Below are 27,524 nucleotides of genomic sequence, written 5' to 3'. Positions count from 1 at the left end.
TACCCCAAGGTCACCCGGCACTCTCCAGCAAGAGGTCCAGTTGGGGGAACTGGGCAAAGGTTGTGGGGCATCAGCCGGGAACTCTAGCCTGAGCTTCTCTGCCTCCGTGTTTTGCCAAGTGCGGCCCTGGGAGTCAGATGAAGGTGCAGGCCCGGCCAGTCTTGTGGGCTGTGGATGTTTGTGGAACGAAACATCAGCCCTTGGGCTTCTGGCTGCGGGAGAGCAGTGTTCTGCCTGCCCCGGGTCAGCCTTTGTGACCATTTCTCTGTACGGTTTTCTGAGTGGTCCCAAAAAGGCTCACAAGAATCACACCCAGGGGTGAGGTGGAGACTGCCCAGTTGTCACGCGTTGGCCCTTGGCAAGGCATGGTTTTAGGGTTTGAGGGAGTGTCCACAGGAACACGAGGTGTTCATTACAGGGGGACACACGCCTGTCTCAGCAACTGGGAAGGAGGAGTCTGGGAAATCAAAGAAGGGTAGAAATCAAATCAGAGATGATGTTTGTGGGGTTGGGGCATTTTACATGAAGACCTCTTGGGTAAAGAGACACTTGAGCAGAGCCTATGAGAAGAGAAAGTGCCCAGGTGTGGTTGCTCACTCCTGTAATCCCAGCACTTTGGGAGGCTGAGGCAGGAGGATCACTTGAAGCCTGAGTTCAAGACCAGCCTGGGCAGCAATGTGAGACCCCTGCCTCTACAAATCATCATCGTCATAATTTTTTTAAAAGAAGAGAGGGTGCCCTACAAGGAGAGGAATACTTGGGAAAAGAGAGCAGAGAGCAGCCAGTGCAAAGGCCCTGAGGTAGAGCAGGCTGGTGCTTATGCAGCGCAGGGACCTGGGGGCAGACCAAGAAGGGCCTGCGATCCCAGTAAACACTAGATTCCAGTCTGTGAGATGGGCAGCCGTCGGTAGTCATCAGCAGGGTGACGTAGTCTGATACATTCTAGAAGGACCTCTGGCTGCTGTGTTGAGAACAGACTGAGGCAGGGCCCTGGGGCGAAGGTAGGAGCCAGGTGATGTGTTGGGACTAGGTGAAGGGTCCACCTGTAGTTCAGGTGAGGGGCGCTGTGGCAGGGCCCTGCGGGGCAGCCATGGAGGGGACGAGAAGTGCTGAGAAGCCTCTGGATTTCAGAGGTCAGACTGACAGGGTGCCTGCTGGAGTGGACATACGGCGAGAGAAAACACAATGCAGGACAGTGACGAGGCTTCAGAGGTTCAAAAGACCTGGGCATCTGAAAACATGGAGTGCCGTGGAGGGGATGCAGCCTCCGTCGCCTCCCAGCCTTGGGAGCCTGGGGCGGGGCCTCACTTGGCCTCCTCCATTGAATGAGGATAACGGAGCCCACTTCTGTTAGTTTCCTGTCAATGGCACAGCAAATGACCACCAGCTGCGTGGCCCAAAACACCAGCACTGCTGCCACGGTCCTGAGGACCAGAAATCCAAACCCCAGGTGTCAGCAGGACCCCACTCCCTCCCGGGTTCTAGGGAGGACGCTTTCTTGTCTCTTTCAGCTCCTGGTGGCTCTTGGCAGCTCCTGGCATCGTGCAGCTTGTGGCTTCACTGCAGCCTCTGCCTCCAGCTTCACACAGCCTTCCCCTCCTCTCTGTGTCTGTCTTCTGTCTCTCATGAGGACACCAGTCCTTAGATCCAGAGCTAACCCAGGGTGATCTCACTTTGAGATCCCGACTCACTTATAGCCACTCAATTACAAAGACCCTTTTTCTCTATAAGGTCACATTCACAGGTACCAAGGTTTAGGACTTGGACACAGCTTTTCAGGGGACACTGATCAGCCGACTGTACCACACTTGGCAGCCAAGAGGACTCAGTCTAAGTGCCCAGAGCAGGCCCAGCATGCAGCGGAAGTCCACAGATTGTTCACTGAGGTGCTGGTGACTGCTTGCCACTGTCCCTCCCTGCCCACTTGGAGACCAAGAGTGCTCCAGGCACACCCCGCACCCCCTCACAGCAGCCACCAGCCCTGAGCACCGTGCTGACCCATGCTCAGAACAGCCCCGTCCTCACCTATCCTCCCACCTGAGCCCCATAAGCCCCCCAGTGTCCTTGCAGAGGGGCAAGGAGCATCTCTGTCACCCCCACCTTTTTTTTTTTTGAGATGGAGTTTTGCCCTTGTTGCCCAGGCTGGAGTGCAATGGCATGATCTTGGCTCACCACAACCTCCGCCTCCCAGGTTCAAGCGACTCTCCTGCCTCAGCCTCTCGAGTAGCTGGGATTACAGGCATGGGCCATCATGCCTGGCTAATTTTGTATTTTTTTAGTAGAGACGGGGTTTCTCCATGTTGGTCAGGCTAGTTTTGAACTCCTGACCTCAGGTCACCTGCCTACCTTGGCCTCCCGAAGTGCTGGGATTGTAGGCGTGTGCCACTGTGTCCGGCTTCTGTCACCCCTTTCATAACCACTTGGCTTTCAGGACCATATGGTGACCGCACCTTTCCCTCCTTCCCTGGGAGGTGAGCACCTCTCTGTCCAGTCCTTGGCACATGGCTTGTGCTCCCTATACCTGTGCAATGAATGGATATGTTGGGGTCACTGTGCCCCTGCAGGTGAAGTCAGCAGCCAAGGGCACAGATTGCATAAGTTGGGATTCCAGTGCTACCACTGACCACTTGGAATTTCGTTACGTAGCCCCTTCGTGTGTCAGTTTTCTCTTGTATGAGCCGTTTTAGAGCTGACAGGACTAGACACCCGACTGCACCCACGCTGAGGCGGTGTGGCCAGCTAGTGAGCCCCGCGTGCATGCCAGGGCCACTGACATTCCTGTGCCTCCCACGCGGGCCGATTCCAGTCTGGACGTCCGCCTGGAGAAAGTCTCTGCCCTGCTCCAGGTTGTGGTCAGGGACTTGTGGGAGGGCAGCACGGCTGGCTGATCTAATGTGAGGAGCTTCATCACAATCCTCCCCAACAGCTGAGCCAGCGGTAGCCAAAACATTCTCGGCAGGCCAAAACAGGGGCCTGGAGCCAGGGAGAGCCTGTTTCGCAGGGCTACGTGGGAGAGACCTGCCTAGGCTTCAGCAGCTCAGCAGGGCAGGAACAGGAAGGACACTAGCCCAAGTCCCTAACACAGAGGCCCAGTGGCTTCTGTCACCTCTGACCTCCCAGGATTGGCAATTCTCCTGCCTCAGCCTCTCGAGTAGCTGGGATTACAGGCATGTGCCATCATGCCTGGCTAATTTTGTATTTTTTTAGTAGAGATGGAGTTTCTCCATGTTGGTCAGGCTGGTTTAGAACTCCCGACCTCAGGTGATCTGCCCCCCTTGGCCTCCCAGAGTGCTGGGATTATAGGCGTGAGCCACCGTGCCCGGCCTGTAACGAAGCTGGGGCTGCACCAATAAATGCTAGCTGTTCCTTTTTTTTTTTTTTAAAGAGATGGGATTTCACCATCTTGGCCAGGCCGGTCTTGAACTGCTGACCTCATGATCCACCCACCTCGGCCTCCCAAAGTGCTAGGATTATAGGCATGAGCAACGGTGCCCGGCCTTTTCTTTTTTCTTTTTTTTTTTTTTTGTGAGACAGAGTCTTGCTGTGTTGCCCAGGCTGGACTGCAGTGGCACGATCTCAGCTCACTGCAACCTCTGCCTCCTGGGTTCAAGTGATTCTCCTGCCTCAGCCTCCCAAGGAACTGGGGTTATAGGTGCACGCCACCATGCCTGACTAATTTTTTTGTATTTTTAGTAGAGAGAGGGTTTCACCGCGCCGACCAGGGTGCTCTTGAACGTCTGACCTCATGATCTGCCTGCCTCGGCCTCCCAGAGTGTTGGGGTTACAGGCGTGAGCCACCATGTCTGACCCACAGCTGGCGTGCATCGTTCCCTTTCTTAACCCTCCCAACTACCCTTCAAAGTGGGTGTTTTACACTGCATGTGGTTGCTCATACCCAGCAGTTTGGGAGAACAAGGCAGGCGGATCCCTTGAGATCAGGAGTTCAAGACCAGCCTGGCCAACATGGTGAAACCCTATCTCCACTAAAAATACAAAAATTAGCCGGGCGTGGTGGCACAGGCCGGTGATCCCAGCTACTTGAGAGGCTGAGGCAGAAGAATTGCTTGAACCTGGGAGCAGAGGTTGCAGTGAGCCGAGATCGCGCCACTGCATTCCAGCCTAGGCCACAGAGCGAGGCTCCATCTCAAAAAAAAAAAAAAAAAGAAAAGAAAAAAGGGGGTGTTTTAAACCTGAATTCATAGAGGTTAAGTTCATGTAATTCATAACGGTTAGATTAAAGAATTGAACCCAGGCAGTCTGGCTCCAGAGCCCATGTTCTAAGCTGCTCTGCTCGAGATAGGGCCTCTCCTTTTGGAAATAGACAGGGATGTAAAAGGGGGACATTCCTGTCGTAACCCACGCCACGCTCACACTCCTCCCCTGTGGTTTAGCGCACCGCTCTAACCCTAATGTTTTACAGGCTAGGTGGTTGCTTGACTGCTCATCTGGCCACAGGGATGATTTTTATTAACAGCCTCCTGCTGGAGGGGCCAGGAGCAGAGCGGTGCACCCTCCACACTGTGACCTTCCCACCCCACCACCCAGCCTGCTGTGGTTTGGGGTCTCTGGCAGGTATTTTCTTTCCCTCTGAGAAGCCAAGTCAGCACCGACCCAGCTCCAAAACATGGAGCCCGTGGGACATGAGCTGGCCTGTCAGAGACCTGCCCAGGGGCTCCAGTCTTTCCGGGGCTGCCAATTATAAACAGATGCTCCTCCTGGGACCCATCCAGAGACCACCCGGCTCATGTCGCCGATGGGAGCGCGCTTCACAGCTGAACCCCAGGAAGGAAAGCCAAGTCCAGCATTAGGGCAAACCCCTCTGGGCTAGGAAGGCAGGGCTGAGTAGAGAAAGGCACTTGGGTATCCTCTGATCGGGGGCCTCCTGGGGCCGCTGTCTTGTGGCGATGTTAGCCGAGCTTTTACTCTTGTGTCTGGCCCATGCTGAATGTGAGGGTTATGAGATGAGGAAGATTCCCTGGAGGACCCTGCACGCTCGTGGGAGAGGCAGGGTGTTCACAAATCGGTCGGCATGCTCACATCTGTGCACAAGTGGAGGCTGAACACAGACTAGAGTTAGCAGTGAGGAATGGGTATCCTGAGTCAGGCTGATCTGCTGTTATCAGCTGCGTGACCCTGGGTGAGTCACTGTCTGTCTGAGGCTTACCTATTAAATGGAGATGGTAAACATACCCCCTCATGGGGTTGTGAGGGTTAAAGAAGAAAATATATCCACGTACTCAGCGCAGTGTCTGGCCCATGGCAAGGGCTCCACGGATTTAGCTACTGTATAGTGGTGGCGTTGTTGTTGTTGTGGGGAGGCTGGAAGGAACAGCCAGGGAGGCTTCAGAACTGAGGGAGCATTCAAGCAGGGTTTTGCAGGATAAATAGGAGTCCAGAAGTAGCTTTGGCATTTGAAACAGAGAAAAACAGCCCAGGCTGGACACTAGGTAGAAACACAGGGGAATCCTGAATTTGAGAGATTTAGCCCCTGTCCTCCAAGAGACAGGATATAGACCCCAAATGGCTGTGAAAGCACGTGCAGGGCCCAGAGCACTGTGTAATGAGCGAGCGGAAACTGGGAGCTGTGGGTCACCTGGCAGACTCCCTCCCTCACTCAGCAGTGGGAAGGGAGATGTGAATAGACAGTCACTTCTCAGACACACACTCTCACACACAGAGACATACATCCACACAGAGAGACACCCACAGACACACATCCACACAGAGAGACACCCACAGACACACAGAGACACACACAGACACATACACACTCTCGCACACAGACACACACACAGAGACACACATCCACACAGAGAGACATCCACAGACACACATCCACACAGAGAGACACCCACAGACACACAGAGACACAGACATCCACAGACACATACACACTCCCGCACACAGACACAGATGCACACAGACACACACACGGAGGCACACATCCACACAGAGAGACATCCACAGATACACATCCACACAGAGAGACACCCACAGACACACAGAGACACACACAGACATCCACAGACACATACACACTCTCGCACACAGACACAGATGCACACAGACACACACACGGAGGCACACATCCACACAGAGAGACACCCACAGACACACATCCACACAGAGAGACACCCACAGACACATTCACAGAGATACACACAGAGACACAGATACACACTCTCACAGACACACACATAGACACACAGACACACACATTCTGGCACACAGACACATACACAGAGAGATACCCACAGACACACAGAGACACACACTCACAGAGACACACAGACACACAGAGACACACACACAGACACATATACTCACACAGAGAGACACCCACAGACACACTCAGAGACACCCACAAACACACACACCCTCACAAACACACTCGGACACACAGAGACACACGTCTTCACATACTCTCACACAGAGAGACACCCACAAACACACAGACACACTCACAGAGACACAAACTCAGACACACAGAGACACACACAGACACAGAGACACACACACATAGAGATGCACATAGATACACGGAGACACATACACTCACACAGAGAGACACCCACAGACACACGGAGACACACAGACACAGACACTCACAGATACACTCATAGACACACATAGACACATACAGACACACTCACAGAGACACTACAGACTACTATGTGTCTGTGTGCAAGAGTGTGTGTCTGTGTATGTCACAGACACACACTCACAGACACACTACAGAAACTCACTTATAAAAACACACAGAACCTGGCCCAGAGATGCTGGTCAGGGTGCGCAGCTGGAGCCTCGCCTCCGTGTGAGACGGAAGTCTTGCCCTGTGGAAGCTGCTCCTCACCCGAGGCCTGGCCGGGACAGTGCTGATGCTCTGGGGCACCCAGGTCTTCCTGACTCTTGGCTCAGGTGAACTGAATGGAAGGTTCTGGGGCCCTAAATGGCTTAGCCAAGGGGATGGGTGGTCTCTCCTCTTAGAGACGGTTTAACCACCTCCCTCCCCGTCCACCTGTGTACCTGAACTGTCGTTCATTCATTCAACAAACAGAATGTGCTGTGCTGGGCACTAGGAGGTGAACAGGTTAGAATTGGGGCCCAGAGGGGTGGGTGGTGAGGAGGCAGAAAGGTAAACCTATTATGGTGCTAGGGAGAGGCGAGGCCAGTCCCCCAGTCCACCTGGGGCACCCTCAACAGACCCTTGAAAGGAAACAGCCAAACCTTAGGGCCCTGCCTGGGGGGCTTCCTGGCCCCTGGAAGCCTTCATTCCTTCTTCATTCCCTCAGCTCTGCTCCACTTCCTCTCCAGGACCATTTTCCCACCAAGTAGACAGCACTGGGGTAACCGCTTGTCCCCACGGACATCTGAACCCTATGCCTCCCTGCAAGCCCCCAGCTTTAAGCTTTCCTCTCTGTCAACCTGCCCAGCAATTCCTAGGGCCCCCAGAGGCACCTCTCCCTGCCTCGCCAGACCCCAGGGGCCTACACAAGCCCCATGGTCCTGTCACACATATGAGCCAGAGGTGGGATGGGGTTAGGCCGGGACCAGAATTGAAGAATGGAAACCAAGTATTACCTCCCCCTCAGTCTGACATAGTCAGAAACCAGATGGATGGATGGGTGCAGTGGGGCTGGTGGGTGGGTGTGTGGGTGAATGAATGGATAGATGAATGGATGGAGTTGGGTGGGTGAGTGGGTAGATGGATGCATGGAGTGGGGTGGGTGGGTGGGTGGGTGGATGGATGGATGGATGGAGTTGGGTGGGTGGGTGGATGGATGGATGGAGTTGGGTGGGTGGGTGGATGGATGGATGGATGGATGGATGGAGTTGGGTGGGTGGGTGGATGGATGTAGTTGGGTAGATGAGCGGATGGTTGGATAGATGGAGTAGGGTAGGTGAGCGGATGAATGCATGCATGGATGGATGGTGGATGGATGGATGGAGTGAGATAGGTGAGTGGACAGATTAATGGAATGGGGTAGTGAATGGATGGGTGGATGGAGGTGGGTAGGTGAGTGGGTATAGTGGGGTAGGTGAGGGATGGATAAATGGATGGATGGGTAGAGAAGTAGGTGAGTAGATAGATGGATGGAGTGGGGTAAGTGAGTGAATGGATGGACACATGGATGGAGTGAGTCGGGTAGATGAGGGATGGATGGATGGAGTAGGGTGGATGAGTGGATGGATGCATGGATGGATGGAGAAGTAGGTGAGTGGATGGATGAATGGAGTATGGTGGGTGAGTGGACAGATGGACACATGGATGGATGGAGCAGGGTAGATGAGGGACGGATGGATGGATGGATGGATGAATGGATGGATGGATGGATGGATGATTGGGGTGGGTAGATGGTAGGTGGACGGATGGACCAGTGAGTGGGAGAGTGGACAGATGGCCAGATAGATGGATGGGTGGCTGTATAGATGGGGTGATAAGGGAGGAAGAAAGAAAACCTGGATGACAATGGCTGCAAGGCAAAGGGGGTGGTCCAGTGGAGTGGAGGAGCCTGCACCAAAAATTGCCTTCCTGGAGCAAATGTGTGTCTTTTCTTTTTTCCATGAACTGAACCTCCCAGCTTCTCCTGGAGGAGCACATTCTGTGTTTAGTTCAACAGACAAGAAAGGGTCCCTTGGAGCCTGTTTGATTGCAGTCCATCTGCCGTTGATGGACTCGAATGGTCATCGGGAGGAATTGAGGGGACCCATTTGTTAAGCCCTTCCTATATTTACCTTAATTAAAATACAGTGGCTAGTCTTAAGTTGGGGTTTTCAAACTGGGTTTAAGAGAACACTTATTGGCCGGGCGCGGTGGCTCACGCCTGTAATCCCAGCACTTTGGAAGGCCAACGCAGGCGGATCACGAGGTCAAGAGATCGAGACTATCCTGGCCAATATGGTGAAACCCCGTCTCTACTAAAAATACAAAAATTAGCTGGGCATGGTGGTGTGTGCCTGTAATCCCAGCTACTCGGGAGGCTGAGGCAGGAGAATTGCTTGAACCTGGGAGGCAGAGGTTGCAGTGAGCCAAGATTGTGCCACTGCACTCCAGCTTGGCGCCTGGCAACAGAGTGAGACTCTCAAAAAAAAAAAAAAAAAAGAGAACACTTATTTTTTTGTAAAACATTTTAAAAGTTTTTAAAACTCTAATTTAAAAAATCAATTTCGTTGGGGGCCACCGGAATATCCGAGTGTCCCCCAGTTGGCCTGTTTTCTGCCCTCTCTGCTTAAGTGACAGTTCTGAGATTTCAAGGAGAGCAGCTGATAAACTTACCATTAGCAACTCCTTATCAATGTGTCTTTTCTCTATACTGTGTAACAAAGCAAAATACAGAAATCAGCTGGACGTGGGTCTGATGTGATTGGAGCCGCCATCTGTAACCCCAGTTTAAAATGTTTGCCTTCCCAAAGCAGCCATTTTGTTCTCAGCAGCAGCCCTTACAGTAAGAAAATATTGTGGAGCCAGGCGTATCATTTACTCCTTTTCTTGGTTTCACATGTCAAGGTTTCCATGTTGATTTTTTTTTTTTAAAGGGAGAATTTCATTGATAATCTTAAAAAGAGAAAAGAGGGCCGGGCATACACCTGTAATCCCAGGTGTACTCACACCTGTAAGTGGCTCACACCTGTAATCCCAGCACTTTGGGAGGCCAAGGTGGGCGGATCGCCTGAGGTTGGAAGTTTGAGACCAGCCTGACCAAAATGGAGAAACCCTGTCTCTACTAAAAATACAAAATCAGGCCGGGCGCGGTGGCTCACGCCTGTAATCCCAGCACTTTGGGAGGTCGAGGTAGGGGTATCAGGAAGTCAGGATATCGAGACCATCCTGGCCAACATGGTGAAACCCTATCTCTACCAAAAATACAAAAATTAGCTGGGCTTGGTGGCAGGTGCCTGTAATCCCAGCTACTTGGGAGGCTGAGGCAGGAGAGTTGCTTGAACCAGAGAGTCAGAGGTTGCAGCGAGCCGAGATCACACTACTGCACTCCAGCCTGGTGACAGAATGAGACTCCATCTCAAAAGAAAAAACAAAACAATCGGCTGGGCATGATGGTGCATGCCTGTGATCCCAGCTACTCGGGAGGCTGAGGCAGGAGAATCACTTGAACCTGGAAAGTGGAGGTTGCGGTGAGCCGAGATCGCACCATTGCACTCCAGCCTGGGCAACAAGAGTGAAACTTTGTCTCAAAAAAAAAAAAAAAAAGAAACAAAAACAAAAAAAGAGAGAGAGAGAAAAGAAAATAAACAAAAACAGAAACCCACCAGACAAATCCCCATGAAGCCTTTTGGCTCTTCTTGTCTCTGCTTCTGTCCCCTGGGTGGTGTCCAACCCTCTGCCTTTCTCCCTCTGTGCTGGTGAAGATGGCTCTTCCCTAGGGCTCTTGGTCCCCCTGTCATCCCACTCCAGGCCCTTTTACCAACAGAGGCCTCACTGGCCCCACAGACACATCATGGGGAGGTGCCTTGTCCTCCATTAGGTCAAGGTTAAGAAATTGCCAGGATTCTCTTCTGAACCTTTTATGGGCCAGCCATTCATAAATTTGCCCAAACCCTCAGTGGTCCTGCCAAGGTCACCTCCTGGCGTCATGAGTCCATGTTTATTACCTGCCGGGTGAGGCAGTGCTTCCTTCTCAGCAGCAGCCTTGTCGAGGCCCTTCTAGAACTTCCTTAGGGGTGTGACTGCAGCTAGATGGGAGGCTTGGCTTAGCTCCTGTGAGCCTTGAGGCTGGAATAGTCCAGTCTATGCTGCCAGCTGATGTTAATAATCCTGGCTCTAGACCTAACTGGTGAAGCCAGCTGATCCCTAACAGAGAGCATTCTGGAACATTGTGCAGAAAGAGCTCTGCTATCGCCTCCGCATTTGTAGGAAACGAACTGGGCTGGCAGGAGACAGTCTGCGGAAAAGAATATATGAGAAAAACTTGTAAATACATATCAATTGATTGATCATAAGTGGGCTGAGAAATGACTGGTTCACAGCCGAGGCGAGTGGATCACGAGGTCAGGAGTTCAAGACCAGTTTGGCCAAGATGGTGAAACCCTGTCTCTACTAAAAACTATAAAAAAAAATTAGCCAGGCGTGGTGGCAGTTGCCTGTAATCCTAGCTACTCAGGAGGCTGAGGCAGGAGAATCACTTGAACCCGGGAAGCGGAGGTTGCATTGAACCAAAATCGCGACACTGCACTCCAGCCTGGGTGACGGAGCATGTCTCCATCTTAAAAAAAAAAAAAAGGAGAAAGAAAAAAAAAAGAAACTACTGGTTCACTTTAGAATAGATTGTCCCTTTAAAAAGTTATACTGTTGGCCAGGGGCAGTGGCTCACACCTGTAATCTTACCACTTGAGAGGCCGAGGTGGGAGGATTGCTTGAACCCAGGAGTTCAAGACCAGCCTGGGCAACATAAGAATACCCCTACTCTACAAAAAAATTTTTTTTTAATTAACCAGGTCTGGTAGCACACACCTGTGGTCGCAGCCACTTGGGAGGCTAAGGTGGGAGGATCTCTTGAGCCCAGGAGTTTGAGGCTACAGTGAGGTATGATTGTACCACTGCGCTCTAGCCGGGGCAACAGAACAAGATCCTGCTTAAAAAAAAAAAAAAAAAAAAAAAAAGTTATATTATTAATCTATGTTGTATTCTTTATCTTTGGGTGGAATCAGGGAGGTCAGTAATTTCAAGACAAATCACTCGAGATGCTGAATTTCTGATGGCAATCATTGCATCGCTGTGGCTTGCTTCATGACCATTTGCTCTGTGCTGTTTTTCTCTTCTTCCAGATTGTTCTCTGGGGCCGGACTGAGAAATGCCTGAAGGAGACGACGGAGGAGATTCGGCAGATGGGCACTGAGTGCCACTACTTCATCTGCGACGTGGGCAACCGGGAGGAGGTGTACCAGACCGCCAAGGCTGTCCGGGAGAAGGTCCGTAGCCCAGGAGGGTCTGTTCCTCGCACAGTTGACCACAGGCAGATTCTGGCCAGAGAGAACATTCTCATGTGGCCTGGAAGGGAACTCTGCTTATGGCAGAGTGGCTTTGTCTGGGGCACCTTTGGGGACTCTCCCATGAAGCTGGCCCCAGTGATGTAGGCAGGGATTAGGGTTGATTACGTAACAGGAGCCATCCGCTGTTGCTTCCCTGGAAATGTAGACCACGTGGGTTTCACTCCAGGACCGTGGCGGTGCACATGTCCCATTGGCCTCTGAGAAAATCCTTCTCCTGACTCCAGTCATCTGTTTGGACTAAATATATCAGTGAACTCCAAGAGAGGGAAACCCACCCTGAGTGTCTGGCACGTGGTAATGTTCACTGTTTTTATGTCGCGGTAACCTCCTTTATTACAAATATGCTGTGTGCCAGGTACAGTGTGTGCCATAAATTATTCTGCTCCTCAGAACAGTCCTGGTGGGGCATTAGCCTCACCCACAAACCAGGACTGGTGCTCAGAGAGGCAGTTCTCTTCCCCAGGCCCTGTGGCTGCTGGGGCTATGTGTGCAATTTGACTGGAACTGGGCTGGCAGAAAGTAGCCTGCAGGAAGGAATAAAGAAAAGCTTGTAAATAACACATCAGTTGATTGATCATAAATTAACTCAGAAATTACTCGTTCACTTAGGAGTAGCTTGTATCCCTTTTAAAAAGTATATTCGGCCAGGTGCGGTGACTCGCACCTGTAATCCCAGCATTTTGGGAGACTGAGGTGGGTGGATCACTTGAGGTCAGAAGACCAAGACCAGCCTGGCTAACATGGTGAAACCCTATCTCTACTAAAAATATAAAAATTAGTCGGGCATGGTGGCAGGAGCCTGTAATCCTGGCTACTCGGGAGGCAGAGACACAAGAATCACTTGAACCCAGGAGGCGGAGGCGGCGGTGAGCCGAGATTGCACCGCTGCACTCCAGCCTGGATGACAGAGTGAGCCTCCATCTCAAAAACAAACAACAGAAAACACGTATTGTTGGTCTGGGGCTGGCTCTGCTCATGGCCCCATGGCCCCCTCTCACCTGCAGGTGGGTGACATCACCATCCTGGTGAACAATGCTGCCGTGGTCCATGGGAAGAGCCTGATGGACAGTGACGACGATGCCCTCCTCAAGTCCCAGCACATCAACACCCTGGGCCAGTTCTGGGTAAGGATATCCTGGGCCAGAGCCAGCCCCGGGCATACAGGGACCCCGGGCAGGGTGGAGGGGAGAGGACCCTTGCCAGGGCTTGGGCTCAGACCAGCAGGGATGTCCACAAACAAGGTGGCTGGACAGAAGGAATGACCAGCCCCAGGACACATCAGGCTTTGTGACATGTGCTCAGTGTCCTGGGGCAAGGAGCCCTTAGCCCTCTCCCTCGCAGGAAGGCTCGGGCACTAGAGCATCATGAGTGTCCAGGGCGGGCAGGCTGTTCTCCCCGAGAGAAGGGTGGAGGGGTTGTCAGAGCCGTGGCTGCTCCACACTGACACCCCATCCGCCCTCAGACCACCAAGGCGTTCCTGCCGCGAATGCTGGAGCTGCAGAACGGCCACATCGTGTGCCTCAACTCCGTGCTGGCTCTGTCTGCCATCCCCGGCGCCATCGACTACTGCACATCCAAAGCGTCAGCCTTCGCCTTCATGGAGAGCCTGACCCTGGGGCTGCTGGACTGTCCGGGCGTCAGTGCCACCACGGTGCTGCCCTTCCACACCAGCACCGAGATGTTTCAGGGCATGAGGGTCAGGTCAGTGAGTGGGGGACCCACCTCGGGACATTCAGTCAGCCAACTGCAGAAAGAGCTCTGATATAAAAATCAGGCTGGGTGCAGTGGCTCAAGCTTGTAATCCTAGCACTTTGGGAGGCCAAGGCAGTTTGAGACCAGCCTGGGCAACATGGAGAAACCCTGTCTACAAAAAATAAAAAATTAGCTGGGCATGGTGGTGCACACCTGTAGTTCCAGCTACTCAAGAGGCTGAGGTGGGAGGATCCGTTGCTTAGGCCCAGGGAGTTGAGTCTGCAAGGGAGCTGTGATTGTGTGACTGCATTCCAGCCTGGGTGACAGAGTGAGACTCTGTCTCAAAAAAAAAAAAAAAAAAAAAAGTTGGCCGGGTGAGGTGGCTCATGCTTGTAATCCCAGCACTTTAGGAGGCCAAGGTAGGTGGATCAAAAAATCGGGAGTTCAAGACCACCCTGGTAAAACCCTGTCTCTACTAAAAATACAAAAAAATTAGCCAGGCATGGTGGTGGGTGCCTGTAATCTTAGCTACTTGGGAGGCTGAGGCAGAGAATTGCTTGAACCTGGGAGGAGGAGGTTGTCGTGAGCTGAGATCGCACTACTGTACTCTAACCTGGGCAACAGAGCGAGACTCTGTCTCAAAAAAAAAAAAAAAGTCACTGAGGAGCCTCTACCCTCTGCTTGACGCTGTCCTACCTGGTTCTCTGTCTGCAAAGCAGTGATGCCACAGTGGGGCTGCTAAGGGAGCTTGCAGGAAACTACCAGAGCTACCGGCATGCAAGGGAGTGTGCTCAAAGGTCAAAAGAAGCAGATAAACCTCCACAGCATCGTGTGGGGCAAAGGGAGCTGGAGACATAGGGGAGTGTCTGGTTCTGCCTGGTTCTGCCTGGTTCCACCTATAAGGAGTTCCAAAACGGGCAAAACGGGGCTAGGGTGATGGAAATCAGATCTGTGGCTGCCTGTGGAGGGCTGGGAGTATGACCTGGAAGGGAGGCCAAGGGAACCATAAGGCTTTCAGAAATGTCCTCCCTTCTTGATGGTGGCAGTCATTAAATAGGTGAAAGATAGTCAAACTGTCTGCTTAAGATTTATACCTTTTGTTGTATGCAAATTATAGCTCAATTTATTTATTTTATTTTATTTTTTGAGATGGAGTCTCTGTTACCCAAGCTGGAGTGCAGTGGCACGATCTCGGCTCACTACAACCTCCACCTTCTAGATTCAAGTGATTCTCCTGCCTCAGTCTCCCGAGTAGCTGGGACTACAGGCGTACACTCACACTCAGCTAATTTTTGTATTTTTAATAGAGACGGGGATTTACTATGTTGGCCAGGCTGGTCTCAAACTTCCAACCTCAGTTGATCCACCTGCCTTGGCTTCCCAAAATGCTAAGATTACAGACATTAGCCATGGTGCCTGGCCATAGCTCAATTTAAAATAAGCACTAGGGAGGTCCAGCCACTCTTCCTCCAGACCAATTAAGTCAAGGAGAATAGGGACCACTGGTCTAGAGCTCATGCCACCTGGGGTGGTGACCCTCTCATAGTTGTGATGTACTCTATGACATTAGGTCCATCCGTTACTGCTCTGGCTGATCTGTAAGAAGTTAATGTCTCCATCATAGGTTCTGCGGTGAGGACAATGTGGAATCTGGCAGGGAACACTATATGTGGTACACATTAAGTGCCCAATAAATGGTGCTATAATGAGGTGCAGTCACGTAGGGGCATGAGGTCATCAATGAATGAAAAACGGGAATTACTCAAATACTATTCTCCCTGGTTTTTTGCAGTCCAGTGTACAATGCTTCACCTTCTGAATTATATACTCAAGCTGCTTCCACAAATGAGGATGATGTGGAAGGGTCATCATGAGAATTCAATGAGGCTATTTTGCGTAGGGCATGCCACGTGGGAGTCACTCATTACGCCTTAGTTACTACTAATAGGGGCAGTGCAATGTTGGTTGTCAAGAATCAGAAATACCGGGCTTGGTGGCTCATGACTGTAATCCCAGCACTTAGGGAGGCTGAGGCAGGAGGACTACTTGAGCCCAGGAAATTAGAAATAATACTGTAACACATCTGCAACACCCAGATACTAGATGCGCCATAAGGAGCCGCTGGCCGGGCATGGTGGCTCACACCTGCAATCCCAGCACTTTGGGAGGTCGAGGTAGGTGGATCACCTGAGGTCAGATATTCGAGACCAGCCTGGCCAACATGGTGAAACCCCATCTCTACTAAAGATACAAAAAATTAGCCAGGCGTGGTGGCGCACATACCTATAATCCCAGCTACTCGGGAGGCTGAGGCAGAAGAATCGCTTGAACCTGGGAGGCGAAGGTTGCAGTGAGCCGAGATCACCCCTCTATACTCCAGCCTGGGTGAAAGGGTGAGATTCTGTCTCAAAAAAAAAAAAAAAAAGGAGCTGCTGCTCATTATTTTTTACTAACAATAAACATTTTCATAAATGCATGTCATTAATTTTCCTAGCAGACCACCTGGCTGGCGTGCAAATTGTCATAAATTCTGAATTTCAAGGAGGCTAGACTAATAGCTATTAATGTTTCCTGTGGGCATTTTGCCCCATGGGTCTTGGTTTGGTGTCTTTTCATCTGAGTATACAGAAGGTTCTCAATCAATGTGTACTGGACAGAAGTGCATCAGTGGCAATCTGCAGTTTTAACCGGGTGTCCTGAGCAGAGGAAAGAGCAGGGCATTGCGGACATCGAGTTTGTGTGTCTATTTCACCCTCTAGCGTAGTTTCCTCCCTGCAACTTTAAGAAGGAAACTCAAGGTTTTCCCACGACAGTTTTTCAGAATGTGAACCCAAACTGCTTGGGGTCAAATCCCAGCTCTGCGTAACCTTGGGCAAGTTACTTGACTTTTCTCTGCTTCAGTTTCCTTACCTCTAAAAGGGGATTCATGATAATAGTATCCCTGGCCGGGCATGGTGGCTCACACCTGTAATCCCAGCACTTTGGGAGGCCAAGGTGGGTAGATCACCTGAGGTCGAGAATTGAAGACCAGCCTGGCCAACATGGTGAAACCCTATCTCTACTAAAAATACAAAAATTAGCCAGGCATGATGGCACGTACCTGTAATCCCAGCTACTCGGGAGGCTGAGGCAGGAGAATCGCTTGAACCCAGGAAGTGGAGGTTGCAGTGAGCCGAGATTGTGCCATTGTACTCCAGCCTGGGTGACAGAGCAAGACATATCTTCAAACAATAATAACAATAATAATAATAACAACAGTGTCCCCTTTTCATGGGTTAGGTGAGCGCCTGTGTGTGAATCATCTGGCCGTGCCTGGCCAGTGGCAAGCACTTGGTGAATATTTATTAGCTGCCTGTGATATTAGCTACCTGTGGTTGTGCCAGGGAGCCCCGAGGGCTTGACCAGAAGAGTAGTAGAAGGAAGATGGTACCAACTCCCATTTCCTAAAAGAACAAAACGTGAATAAAAGCACTGGTTTCCTCCCACAGCCACGCTTGGCAGCTTCCCAGGGTTAAATGGGTTAAATGTGAAGACATGCTCAGGACAAAATGGATGAGTTTCTTAGCAAGACTGTCTGCATCAGTGGATGTTGTTGTTTATAAATTGCTATTTATTTAGCCTCTTTTTTTTTTTCTTTTTTTGAAATGAAGTCTTGATCTGTCACCCAGGCTGGAGTATAGTGGCGTGATCTCGGCTCATTGCAACCTTCGCCTCCCAGGTTCAAGCAGTTCTCCTGCCTGCGATCCAAGTAGCTGGGATTACACCATGCCCGGTTAATTTTTGTATTTTTAGTAGAGACGGTGTTTTGCCGTGTTGCCCAGGCTGGTCTCGAACTCCTGGCCTCAAGTGATCCACACACCTCAGCCTCACAAAGCGCTGTGTTTACAGACGTGAGCCACCGTGACTGGCCAATTGAGCGTCTTCTATGTTCCAGCCATAGACCTGTCTGGAGCCACTAGACACTTTACAGTGGCTGCTGTATTTGGCCCACACAGCAACCCTGCAAGAAAGCTTTTATTCCCATTTTACAGATGAGGGAACTGAGGCTCAGAGAAGCAAAGTTACCTGTCCAAGTCCGCACAGCTCGAAACTGGCTAACTGAGCATGCTTCTTCCAGGACTTTGCACTGCTTCCATGGTAGTTAATAGCTCTGCCAGTTCCGTGTGGACAGGAAGGAGAAAATCCTATGCGCACACGTGCTGGAGGCCTCCTCTGTCGGCTTCCCTGGCGGGGGTCTTACCAAGAAGGATCTCCCTCAAGCCCATGGACTTTGGTCTGTCCATCCTGCCTTCCCTTTCCCAAGAGACCGGACAGGCCACAGGTGGAAGCCAGACAATCCAGACTGCCCATGAGACCTGTGGGACTCCAGTATCGGTGAGCTGTCTCAGCACGCTTCTCTCTGCAGAACCACAGAGGCCAGCTCCTCTTGACTGCAGGGCTCTGGGCCTCTCAGAATCACCACTGGGGCCAGCCACAGTAGCCAGGTTCACACCAGTAATTCCAGTGCTTTGAGAGGCTGAGGCAGGTGAATCACTTCAGCCCAGGAGTTGCCAGCTTGGACAACATGACAAAACCCGGCCCTATAAAACAGATACAAATTAGCTAGGCATGGTGTGTGCACCTGTAGTCCCAGCTACTCGGATGGCTGAGGTGGGGGGATCACTTGAGCCCAGGGAGGTCGAGGCTGCAGTGAACCGTGATCATGTCACTGCACGCCAGCCTGGGCAACAAAGTGAGACTCAAGACTCAAAAGTAAAAATAAAAAAAAGAATCACCATCATGATGACAAAGGAATTATAGGGCAGGGGGTGAGATCCATGTGTCCTCTGAGGCCAAGACCATGCTGGGAGTCCAGGGGCTCCCTGTTGCTCAGGAATGACATCAAACCTGGGTGATTCATCACCTTAATCTTTCTGGTGCCACAGTGGATCACAAGCTCTTTGTGCGATTGGGTCAGAGCCAGCAACATAAGCCCTGCACCTATAGACCCAGAAGGGGCAGGAAGAACAGTGAGCAAAGGGGACAGAGCATTGGACTGGTTTGAATCCTTGGGTGTCCCTCTGACTCAATAAAACCTCAGTTTCCTTATCTGTAAATTGGGAGGATAATCTGCGCCTGAATCTGGCACTGAGGGAACATCATCAGGGTTTGGGTCTAGGGTCACATGCTTCTAAATAGTCATGAGAAGCCCCTGATGTTTGCTTATGCAATCATTCATTCATTCATTTTTAAATCTCATGGAAAGCACTATGCAAATGTTTGAATGAATGAATGAGTCAATCAATGAGTTAGTGAACCACAAACTGAGCCGAAGACGTTGCTAGCCGAGCCCCTGCCTCCAGACAAAATGAGCAGGACACATTTGGAAAGCAGCAAGTCGTCAGTGTGTTCAGTCCGTGAAGTATTTATTGAGCACCTACTATGTATCAGATGCTGTGCTAGATGCTGGAGATGCAACAGGGAGCAGGACCGGCCAGGCCTTCACCCTCAGGGAACTCGTAGTCTGATGGGGGAGACAGGCCACTGACAAGAAAACAACCCAACAAGCAAGGCCTTCTTAGGTGGGGTGAACGTGATCAAGGAAATTAGCAGGGGACGAAAGCAGAGGTCACTTTGGGTGGACTGGCCTGAGATGCCTCCCAGAGGAGGAGCTGGGAGGAGAAAGCCAGACCGTCGAGAGCTGGCAAAAAGCCCTGACCCAAGAGTGTGATGTGACAAGAATAGAGATGGGTGGTGGCTCACATGTGTAATCCCAGCACTTTGGGAGGCCAAGGCGGGTGAATCACAAGGTCAGGAGTTCAAGACCAGCCTGACCAACATGGTGAAACCCTGTCTCTACAAAATATACAAAATTAGCCAGGCATGGTGGTATATACCTGTAATCCCAGCTACTCAGGAGGCTGAGGCAGGAGAATCGCTTGAACCCAGGAGGTGGAGGTTGCAGTGACCCGAGATGGCACCACTGTACTCCAGCCTGGGTGACAGAGTGAGACTCCATCTCAAAAAAAAAAAAAAGAACAGAGAAAGACTGGTCCTGAAGGAGCAGAGTGCAGGGAAGAGGAATCAGAAGAACAGGACGGGCCCGGATTGCACAGGGCCGTGGAGAGGCCAAGCCCTAGGGCGCTGAGAACCCTTGGAGGGCTTGGGAGAATGGGTCCCCAGTAGGTGGGCTAGAAGTCCTTGACTCAAGAAGAGATTCCTGGGCGCCTGGAGAAGTGAGGGAATGTGGCACTCCTGATGAGTGTGGGGTAGAGGGAGTATTCCAAGCAGGCCTTGAGTCTCTCAGATAGGAAAGGTCAAAGGGTGCCCAGACATGTCAAACTCATAGAAGCTTCCAGATAAGCACATGCCTCTCCAGAAGAAACCCACTATGTCTCTTCCTGTGTTCAGGTTTCCCAACCTCTTTCCCCCGCTGAAACCGGAGACGGTGGCCCGGAGGACAGTGGAAGCCGTGCAGCTCAACCAGGCCCTCCTCCTCCTCCCGTGGACGATGCATGCCCTCATTATCTTGAAAAGGTATGGGGCTGGGAGCGAATGCTCTGGGTCAGAGGAAAGTATGCATGTGATCAATTAGTCATGTCTGCTGCGGGCATGAGCATGAGGAGCGGCGGCACATCTGCTGTTGATGTGCTGTGCTTACCTGAGGCAGCAGTTCTCAAACCTGTTAGTTACAGGGCCCCTGTGAGTTTTAAAAAGTGTGGAGGAGGCCGGGCGCCATGGCTCAAGCCTGTAATCCCAGCACTTTGGGAGGTCGAGGCAGGTGGATCATGAGGTCAAGAGATCGAGACCATCCTGGCCAACATGGTGAAACCCTGTCTCTAATAAAAATACCAAAAAATTAGCTGGGCATGGTGGCGCACACCTGTAGTCCCGGCTACTCGGGAGGCTGAGGCAGGAGAATTGATTGAACCCAGGAGGCGGAGGTTGCAGTGAGCCAAGGTCGCGCCACTGCACTCCAGCCTGGCGCCTGGTAATGGAGTGAGACTCTGTCTCAAAAAAAAAAAAAAAGTATGGAGGAACCCAAAGAGCTTTTGTCAATGTGAGTTGTATCTTCACTATTTACTGTATTAGAAATTGTGGGTATCTGCAATTATTGTAACCTGTATTAGAAGTTGCCAGCCATGGTGGCTCATGCCTGTAATCCCGGCACTTTGGGAGGCCAAGGGGGGCAGATCACGGAGTCAGCAGGGAGACCATCCTGGCTAACATGGTGAAACCCTGTCTCCACTAACAAAAATTAGCCGGGCATGGTGGCACACACCTGTAATCCCAGCTACTTGGGAGGCTGAGAAAGGAGAATGGCTTGAACCCAGGAGGCGGAAGTTGCAGTGAGCCGAGATCTTGCCATTGCACTCCAGCCTGGGCGACAAGGGCAAAACAACATCTCAAAATTAGAAAAAGAAAAAAAGAAATGAAAAGCCAGAAAAATGTTATAAGATGTATACATGTATTTATAATATTTATTCATTTATAAATAGCCATGACAAACCCATCACATTAATATAAATATATTTTTATCAAAAGAAATATAGTCAGGAGTGGCATTGTTTTACATTTTTCCAAATCTCTTTGCTTGGTCTAATTGAGGACAACTGGATTCTTACATGTACTTCTGATTTCAATTCGTTGTGATATCTTGTGTCACGTAGCCTCCAGAAAATTCTGCCATTCACTGAGAATGAAAGTGAAAAAGGCAAACAACATCTTAGGATTATTATAAAGACAATTTGACCTCAGAGACCCCTGAAGAGATCCCGGGTACCCCCAAGGGTTCCTGGACCTCACTTTGAGAACCACTGTTCTAGAGCCTATTGGACATAGCCCCTGCCCTCAGGGAGTTTACTGTTACAGGAAACACGAGATCTCGATGCCAAGGGCTCAGAATTCACAGAAGCGTCATAGTGCCAGTCAGGTGGGACGCAGCAGGGCACAGCACACTGGGGAGGTAGGCTTCGTAAAGGAGCAACTCCTCCTCCAGAATTTGCCTGGCATCCTATTCCCCTAGAACTTTCCAGACTTTGTGCAGCAAACCCTTTCCATCTCAGTCCCACACTCAGTTTTCTCAGGAGTACAGCAGGAGAGCCTCGTCCCTGGAGCCACAAGTGACCATGGGTTCTTGGCTCCCCTGGGGCTCTGGCTCCCAACCCCCACCTGACTGAGCCCCTCTGACCTGGAAGGACTTTTCAGGAAGGGAAGCCCCCAAGTGCCAGGCTGGCTCCTGCTTTCGTGCGACACGCACTCCCAGGAAAGCCAGCTTCTGCCCTGGCTGCCGGGACATGGTAAGCCCCAGCTGAGGGGCTGCCCCAACACACGCAGGGCACAGACACCTCGAAACCGAGGAGAAAGGCCAATCGCCATCCTCCCCAAACTCAAAGCCCTTTCAGCAGCACAGGGACGGGGGCGCCCAGCGGCATCCAGGCCACTCTCTGGCCTCCCTCAGTCTATCCTGACCTCAGATCTGAGACACTCCTCGGCCATCTCTAGGAGCCCATAGGTGATCAGGGGCCCAGGTCATCACCAAGGCCAGGCTGCCACCCTCCACCTCAAGGGAGCTTCTTAGCAGCCTTCCAGAACTTTCTAGAGAAAAGTTGGTCTAGAACATCTCAGCACTCTCCACAGGAGCCCTCAGCCTTCATTTTCCAGCCTAAACTACTTTTCAACAGGAAGCAGGAGCCACCCCCTTCCCATTCTCCAAACTGCATCCCTCCTCACCACCCCCAGGAAGCCTTCCAGATTGCTCCAGCTAGAAGTGAACCTTTTTCATCTTATACTGAGTGGGCCTTCAGTTTGATTCACCAAACAGCATAGGGCCCTCTCTGTGCCGGCCCATGCAAGGGGCTAGGGATCAGAGATGAACTACCCGCCACGAAGGCCCCCACAGGCTTGACAAGTAAATAGGCGAGGACTACACCAGGGCTTGCTGGGGAAGTGCCAGGGCTCTGGGTTCCACGAGGAGAAGCCTGAGGGTGAGCCCAGGACATTTCCCTGGAGGATGTGACACCCAAATCGTACCTGATTCCTCAGATCCACACTGTAACCTTTGTGGAATCTGGCAGTTGGGATTGATGGATCTCTGAGCTGCCTGTGAGCACCAAGATGCTAAGAGCTTGGTTTGTATTTTAGTAGAGATGGGGTTTCACCATATTGGCCAGGCTGGTCTGGAACTCCTGACCTCATGATCCACCCATCTCAGCCTCCCAAAGTGCTGGGATTACAGGCATGAGCCACCGCGCCTGGCCAAGAGCTTGGTTTTTAGTTTTTTGTTTTTTTTTTTGGTTTTTTGTTTTTTTTTTGAGACAGAGTTTCGCTCTTGTTACCCAGGCTGGAGCGCAATGGCGCGATCTTGGCTCACCGCAACCTCCGCCTCCTGGGTTCAGGCAATTCTCCTGCCTCAGCCTCCCGAGTAGCTGGGATTACAGGCACGCGCCACCATGCCCAGCTAATTTTTTGTGGTTTTAGTAGAGACGGGGTTTCACCATGTTGACCAGGATGGTCTCGATCTCTTGACCTTGTGATCCACCCGCCTCAGCCTCCCAAAGTGCTGGGATTACAGCATGAGCCACCACGCCTGGCCAAGAGCTTGGTTTTGAAAGTGTGTGTTGTATGAAAGGACAGAAGGTCAGCACTCCCCCTGACAAGGACCACACACAGGTTAAGGCATTGCCACCTACTTAGTGGCATCTAACTATCCTTTTTTTAATGGGTACAAAAAATAGACTGAATAAGAACAAATCTTTGATACCACAACAGGTGACTATACTTAATATTAATCTAACTGTACATTTAAAAATAACTAAAATGGCCAGGCACGGTGGCTATACCTATAATCCTAGCACTTTGGGAGGCCGGGGCAGGCAGATCACCCGAGGTCAGGAGTTCAAGGCCAGCCTGGCCAACATGGTGAAATCCCGTCTCTACTAAAAATATAAAAATTAGCCAGGCATGGTGACAGGTGCCTGTAATCCCAGCTACTTGGGAAGCTGAGGCAGGAGAATCACTTGAACCCAGGAGGCAGAGGCTGCAGTGAGCCAAGATCACACCATTGCATTTCAGCCTGGGTGACCTGTCTCAAAAAAAAAAATAAGAAAAATATAAATAACTAAAAGAGTATAATTGGATTGTTTGTAACATGACAGATAAATGCTTGAGGTGATGGATACTCCATTTACCCCGATGTGATTATTATACATTTGCATGCCTGTATCAAAGTATTTCATGTACCCCATGAATCTAGATACCTACTATGTACCCACAAAAAAATTTTTTTTAAAAAAAGAGCTCTGTTTCAGGATCTGGGAAAAAAAATTAAAAATTTAAATTAAAAAAAAAAAATTTGCTCTGACCACCCACCCTCTGCCTTTTTAAAAAATATATTTTAAAAAGAATTTTTTTTTTCCGAGACAGAGTTTCACTCTTGTCACCCAGGCTGGAATGCAATAGCGTGATCTCGGCTCCCTGCATCCTCCACCTCCCAAGTCAAGCAATTCTGCCTCAGTCTCCCGAGTAGCTGGGATTATAGGTGCCCACCACCATACCCGGCTAATTTTTGTACTTAGTAGATTGAGTTTCGCCATGTTGGCTAGGCTGGTCTCGAACTCCTGAGGTGATCCACTCACCTTGGCCTCCCAAAGTGCTGGGATTACAGGCATGAGCCACCACATCTGGCCTTTTTTATAAACAATTTTCGAGACAGGATCTGGCTCTGTCACCCAGGCTGAAATGCGGAGGTGTGATCTCAGCTCGCTGCAACCTCTACCTCTTGGGTTCAAGCCATCCTCGAACCTCAGCCTCCCCAGTAGCTAGGACTATAGGCACATGCCACCATGCCTGGCTAATTTTTATATTTTTTGTAGAGACGGGGTTTCACCATGTTGCCCAGGCTGGTGTTGAATTCCTGGGCTCAAGTGATCTGCCCACCTCAGCCTCCCAAAGAGCTTGGATTATAGACATGAGCCACTGCGCCCAGTCTCCCCTGCCTTTTTAACAGCTGCTTATCCACTTATGTGAAAGCTCTTCCCTGGAGAGGGTGGGAGTTTGGGGAGAAACTGGTGTGTGGCTTGGAGGGATGGGGAGCACTTCTCAGAAACAGCCCTGTGCTGCCCTGTCTCACATGGCCGCCAGCGACCCAGCCCCTGGATCCCGCTGTGCTGACATCTTCTTTTCTTCCTCCCACTCCCCCAGCATACTCCCGCAGGCTGCACTCGAGGAGATCCACAAATTCTCAGGAACCTACACCTGCATGAACACTTTCAAAGGGCGGACATAGAGGCAGGATGAAGACATGCTCAAGGAGCCACGGCGTTTGGGGGCCACGGCACCTGGGCACATACCCAAGCGCCTGTCCATTGGCACACTTCTGCTGGGTGAGCAGGACAGCTCCTGTCCCCAACAAAGAAGCCAACTGCCCCCGGGCCAGTCCCAGGACCTTTGCACAGGACTGATGGGTGTAACTGACCCCCACGGGGAGGCAGGAAACCAGCCAGCAGCCACCTCGACACTTTTGTACATTTCCAGTTCTGTAGAGTTTATTGTTCAATTGCTTCTCAAGTCTAACCAGCCTCAGCAGTGTGCATAGACCATTTCCAGGAGGGTCTGTCCCCAGATGCTCTGCCTCCCGTTCCAAAACCCACTCATCCTCGGCTTGTGCAAACTGGTTGAACGGCAGGAATGAAAAATAAAGAGAGATGGCTTTTGGGAGTTTCTTTGTTCAAATCTTTGGTGATCAGTTGGGAGGGAGCTAGTCCCAACCACAAAACCCCATCCTTTGAGAGAGAATTGGTCTGTTCGGGGTCCCCAGCTGCCAAGGGCGGAGAGAAGGGGCAGAAATCAGGAGAGAAAGTGGAGCCCAGGCCTAGGGGCAGAGGGAGGTACAGGCTTCCGTGCCGGCTCTGCCAGGCTCCTCCCAGTAGCCATGGGTTGAGGCCGCTTTGTCTCCCTGGTGTGACCTTTATGAACCAGTCTGCAGAGAACAAGCCACAGCTAGAGATGCCCTCCATCCTGCCATGCCACCACCAGCCCCCAGGCCAGCAACTCAGGAGAGCAGAACCAGTCTTTACGGAGCACCCACTGTCCACCTAGGGTGTGCTTGGTACAGAGAGGGGAACGTTGCTGAGAAGAGCACAAGAGGCCGGTAATTTGCTTGGGAAAGGATCACACATCACCAGAAACACAGCGAGAACTCGCCATAAGGCCAGTGCTGAAGAGTGCTACAGACCCAGGCCCATTTGATCACAAGGACAGACAGGGAGAGGTCTGGAGTGGCAGAAGAGATTGGCTCAAGCTCCATCCATGGGGCAAAGTCATGACCAAGAAGACCTGGCAGCAATGCCCTCTGCTTCCCCTGGTGCGTGTGCTCCCTGCTGCCACAAGCTTAGTAAACCTCATCTTGGGCAGTGGGGAAGAGAGTGGGCTGCGTCATTTCATCTTAAGTGGCCTCCATTCATACAGCTCTTGCAGGCGGGGGGCAGGGTGGCGGGAGGGGAGCAGTCAAGGTTCCCGGGAGATGAAGGAGGTCATGGCCCTCTGACCCAACCCAGGAGCTGCCCCAAGAGTCACATAGTCTTAACCTACATGCAAACCTCAGGCTGAACCCTTCCAGCTTAGAGGATATTAGATACAGCTCGGGTGATCAGTCTGGTCTACGTGCAGAAATGCCAAGTCATGATTATATCCATGCCTTTTTTTTTTTTTTTTTTCTGACATGGGCTCTCGCTCTGTTGCCCAGGCTGGAGTGTGTAGCAGAGTGGCACAATCACAGCTCACTGCAGCCTCAACCTCCCAACCTCAAACAATCTTCCCACCTCAGCCTCCAGAGTAGCTGGGACTACAGGCGCATAACACCATGCCCAACTGTTTATTATTATTATTATTTGTAGGGACAGGGGTCATGCTATGTTGTCCAGGCTGGTCTTGAACACCTAGGCTCAAGCAGTCCTCCTCCCTCAGCCTCTCAAAGTGCTGGGATTACTGGTGTGAGCTACCACGCCCGGCCTGTAGCCACTCTTGACTGAGTACCTAGAATGGAGGCCAGTCCCCAGCCAGAACATTTCAAGTCTTCATTATCCATGCCACTTGGCAGCAGCTGAAGAGCAAAACACACACACACACACACACACACACACACACACACAACTTTGAGACTGCTCTGGAGACTTCCAACATCTTTGATGTGGAGCAGCCAGGATGTAATGCCCAAATCTCAGTGGCATCCAACAGTGAAGGTTTCTGCCTTACTGTTGCTACTCGTCCTTCAAGAATGACTACAAGTCTGCTCCATGTCATCTTCACTCTGAAACTCAAGCTGCCCAGGGGCCTCTGTCTGGGAGGATGCCTTGTGGCAGAGGGTAGACATACCTGTTGAACTGTGCACTGGCTCTTGAAGTTTCTGCCTGGAAACAACACTGTCACTTCTGCTCAAAGGTTGCAGCTCACTGCAACCTCCGCCTCTTGGGCTGGAGCGAGCCTGCTATTGACATAGCAGGAAATGCAATCACGCGTGGAGGAGTAGTCGCTAGTTCTGAAGCAGGCTGCCACACCAGGGAAGAAGACATCATGAGCAAAATCAGAATATAGGTTGAGGACATAGGGAAGCCATGCATGGCTTCCAGCTGCATGCTCAAGGACATAGTGACTTTTGGGAGGGTACAGAAGGTGTCAAGCAGAGCCCTAAAGAGGCAAGTGTCAGCCGGGCATGGTGGCTCATGCCTGTAATCCCAGCACTTTGGGAGGCTGAGGTGGGTGGATCACCTGAGGTCAGGAGTTCATGAAAGCCCATCTCTACAAAAAAAAAAAATATGTATATATATATATATATATATATATATATA

General features: G+C 51.2%; 1 protein-coding gene and 1 pseudogene across 3 annotated transcripts in view; both read left to right on the top strand.

Annotated features, from left to right (window-relative positions):
• The window catches only part of DHRS3 (dehydrogenase/reductase 3), a 51,278-nt gene extending 25,886 nt beyond the window's left edge, over positions 1-25,392 (top strand). For all 3 annotated transcript variants that reach the window (XM_032300446.1, XM_032300447.1, XM_032300445.1), the window contains exons 2-6: positions 11,782-11,925; positions 13,011-13,130; positions 13,469-13,707; positions 20,089-20,214; positions 24,880-25,392. In XM_032300446.1, the coding sequence (XP_032156337.1) occupies positions 11,782-11,925; positions 13,011-13,130; positions 13,469-13,707; positions 20,089-20,214; positions 24,880-24,964 (714 nt within the window). In that variant the 3' untranslated portion in view covers positions 24,965-25,392. The remainder of the gene's footprint in view (positions 1-11,781; positions 11,926-13,010; positions 13,131-13,468; positions 13,708-20,088; positions 20,215-24,879) is intronic.
• On the top strand, positions 23,295-23,395 carry LOC116566666 (annotated as a pseudogene).
• Positions 25,393-27,524: the final 2,132 nt, after the last annotated feature.

This window comes from Sapajus apella, unplaced genomic scaffold, assembly GCF_009761245.1.
Source record: "Sapajus apella isolate SASKATOON/1434 unplaced genomic scaffold, GSC_monkey_1.0 scaffold43, whole genome shotgun sequence".
NCBI lineage: Eukaryota > Metazoa > Chordata > Mammalia > Primates > Cebidae > Sapajus > Sapajus apella.
This window is presented reverse-complemented; position numbering and strand designations above follow the sequence as displayed.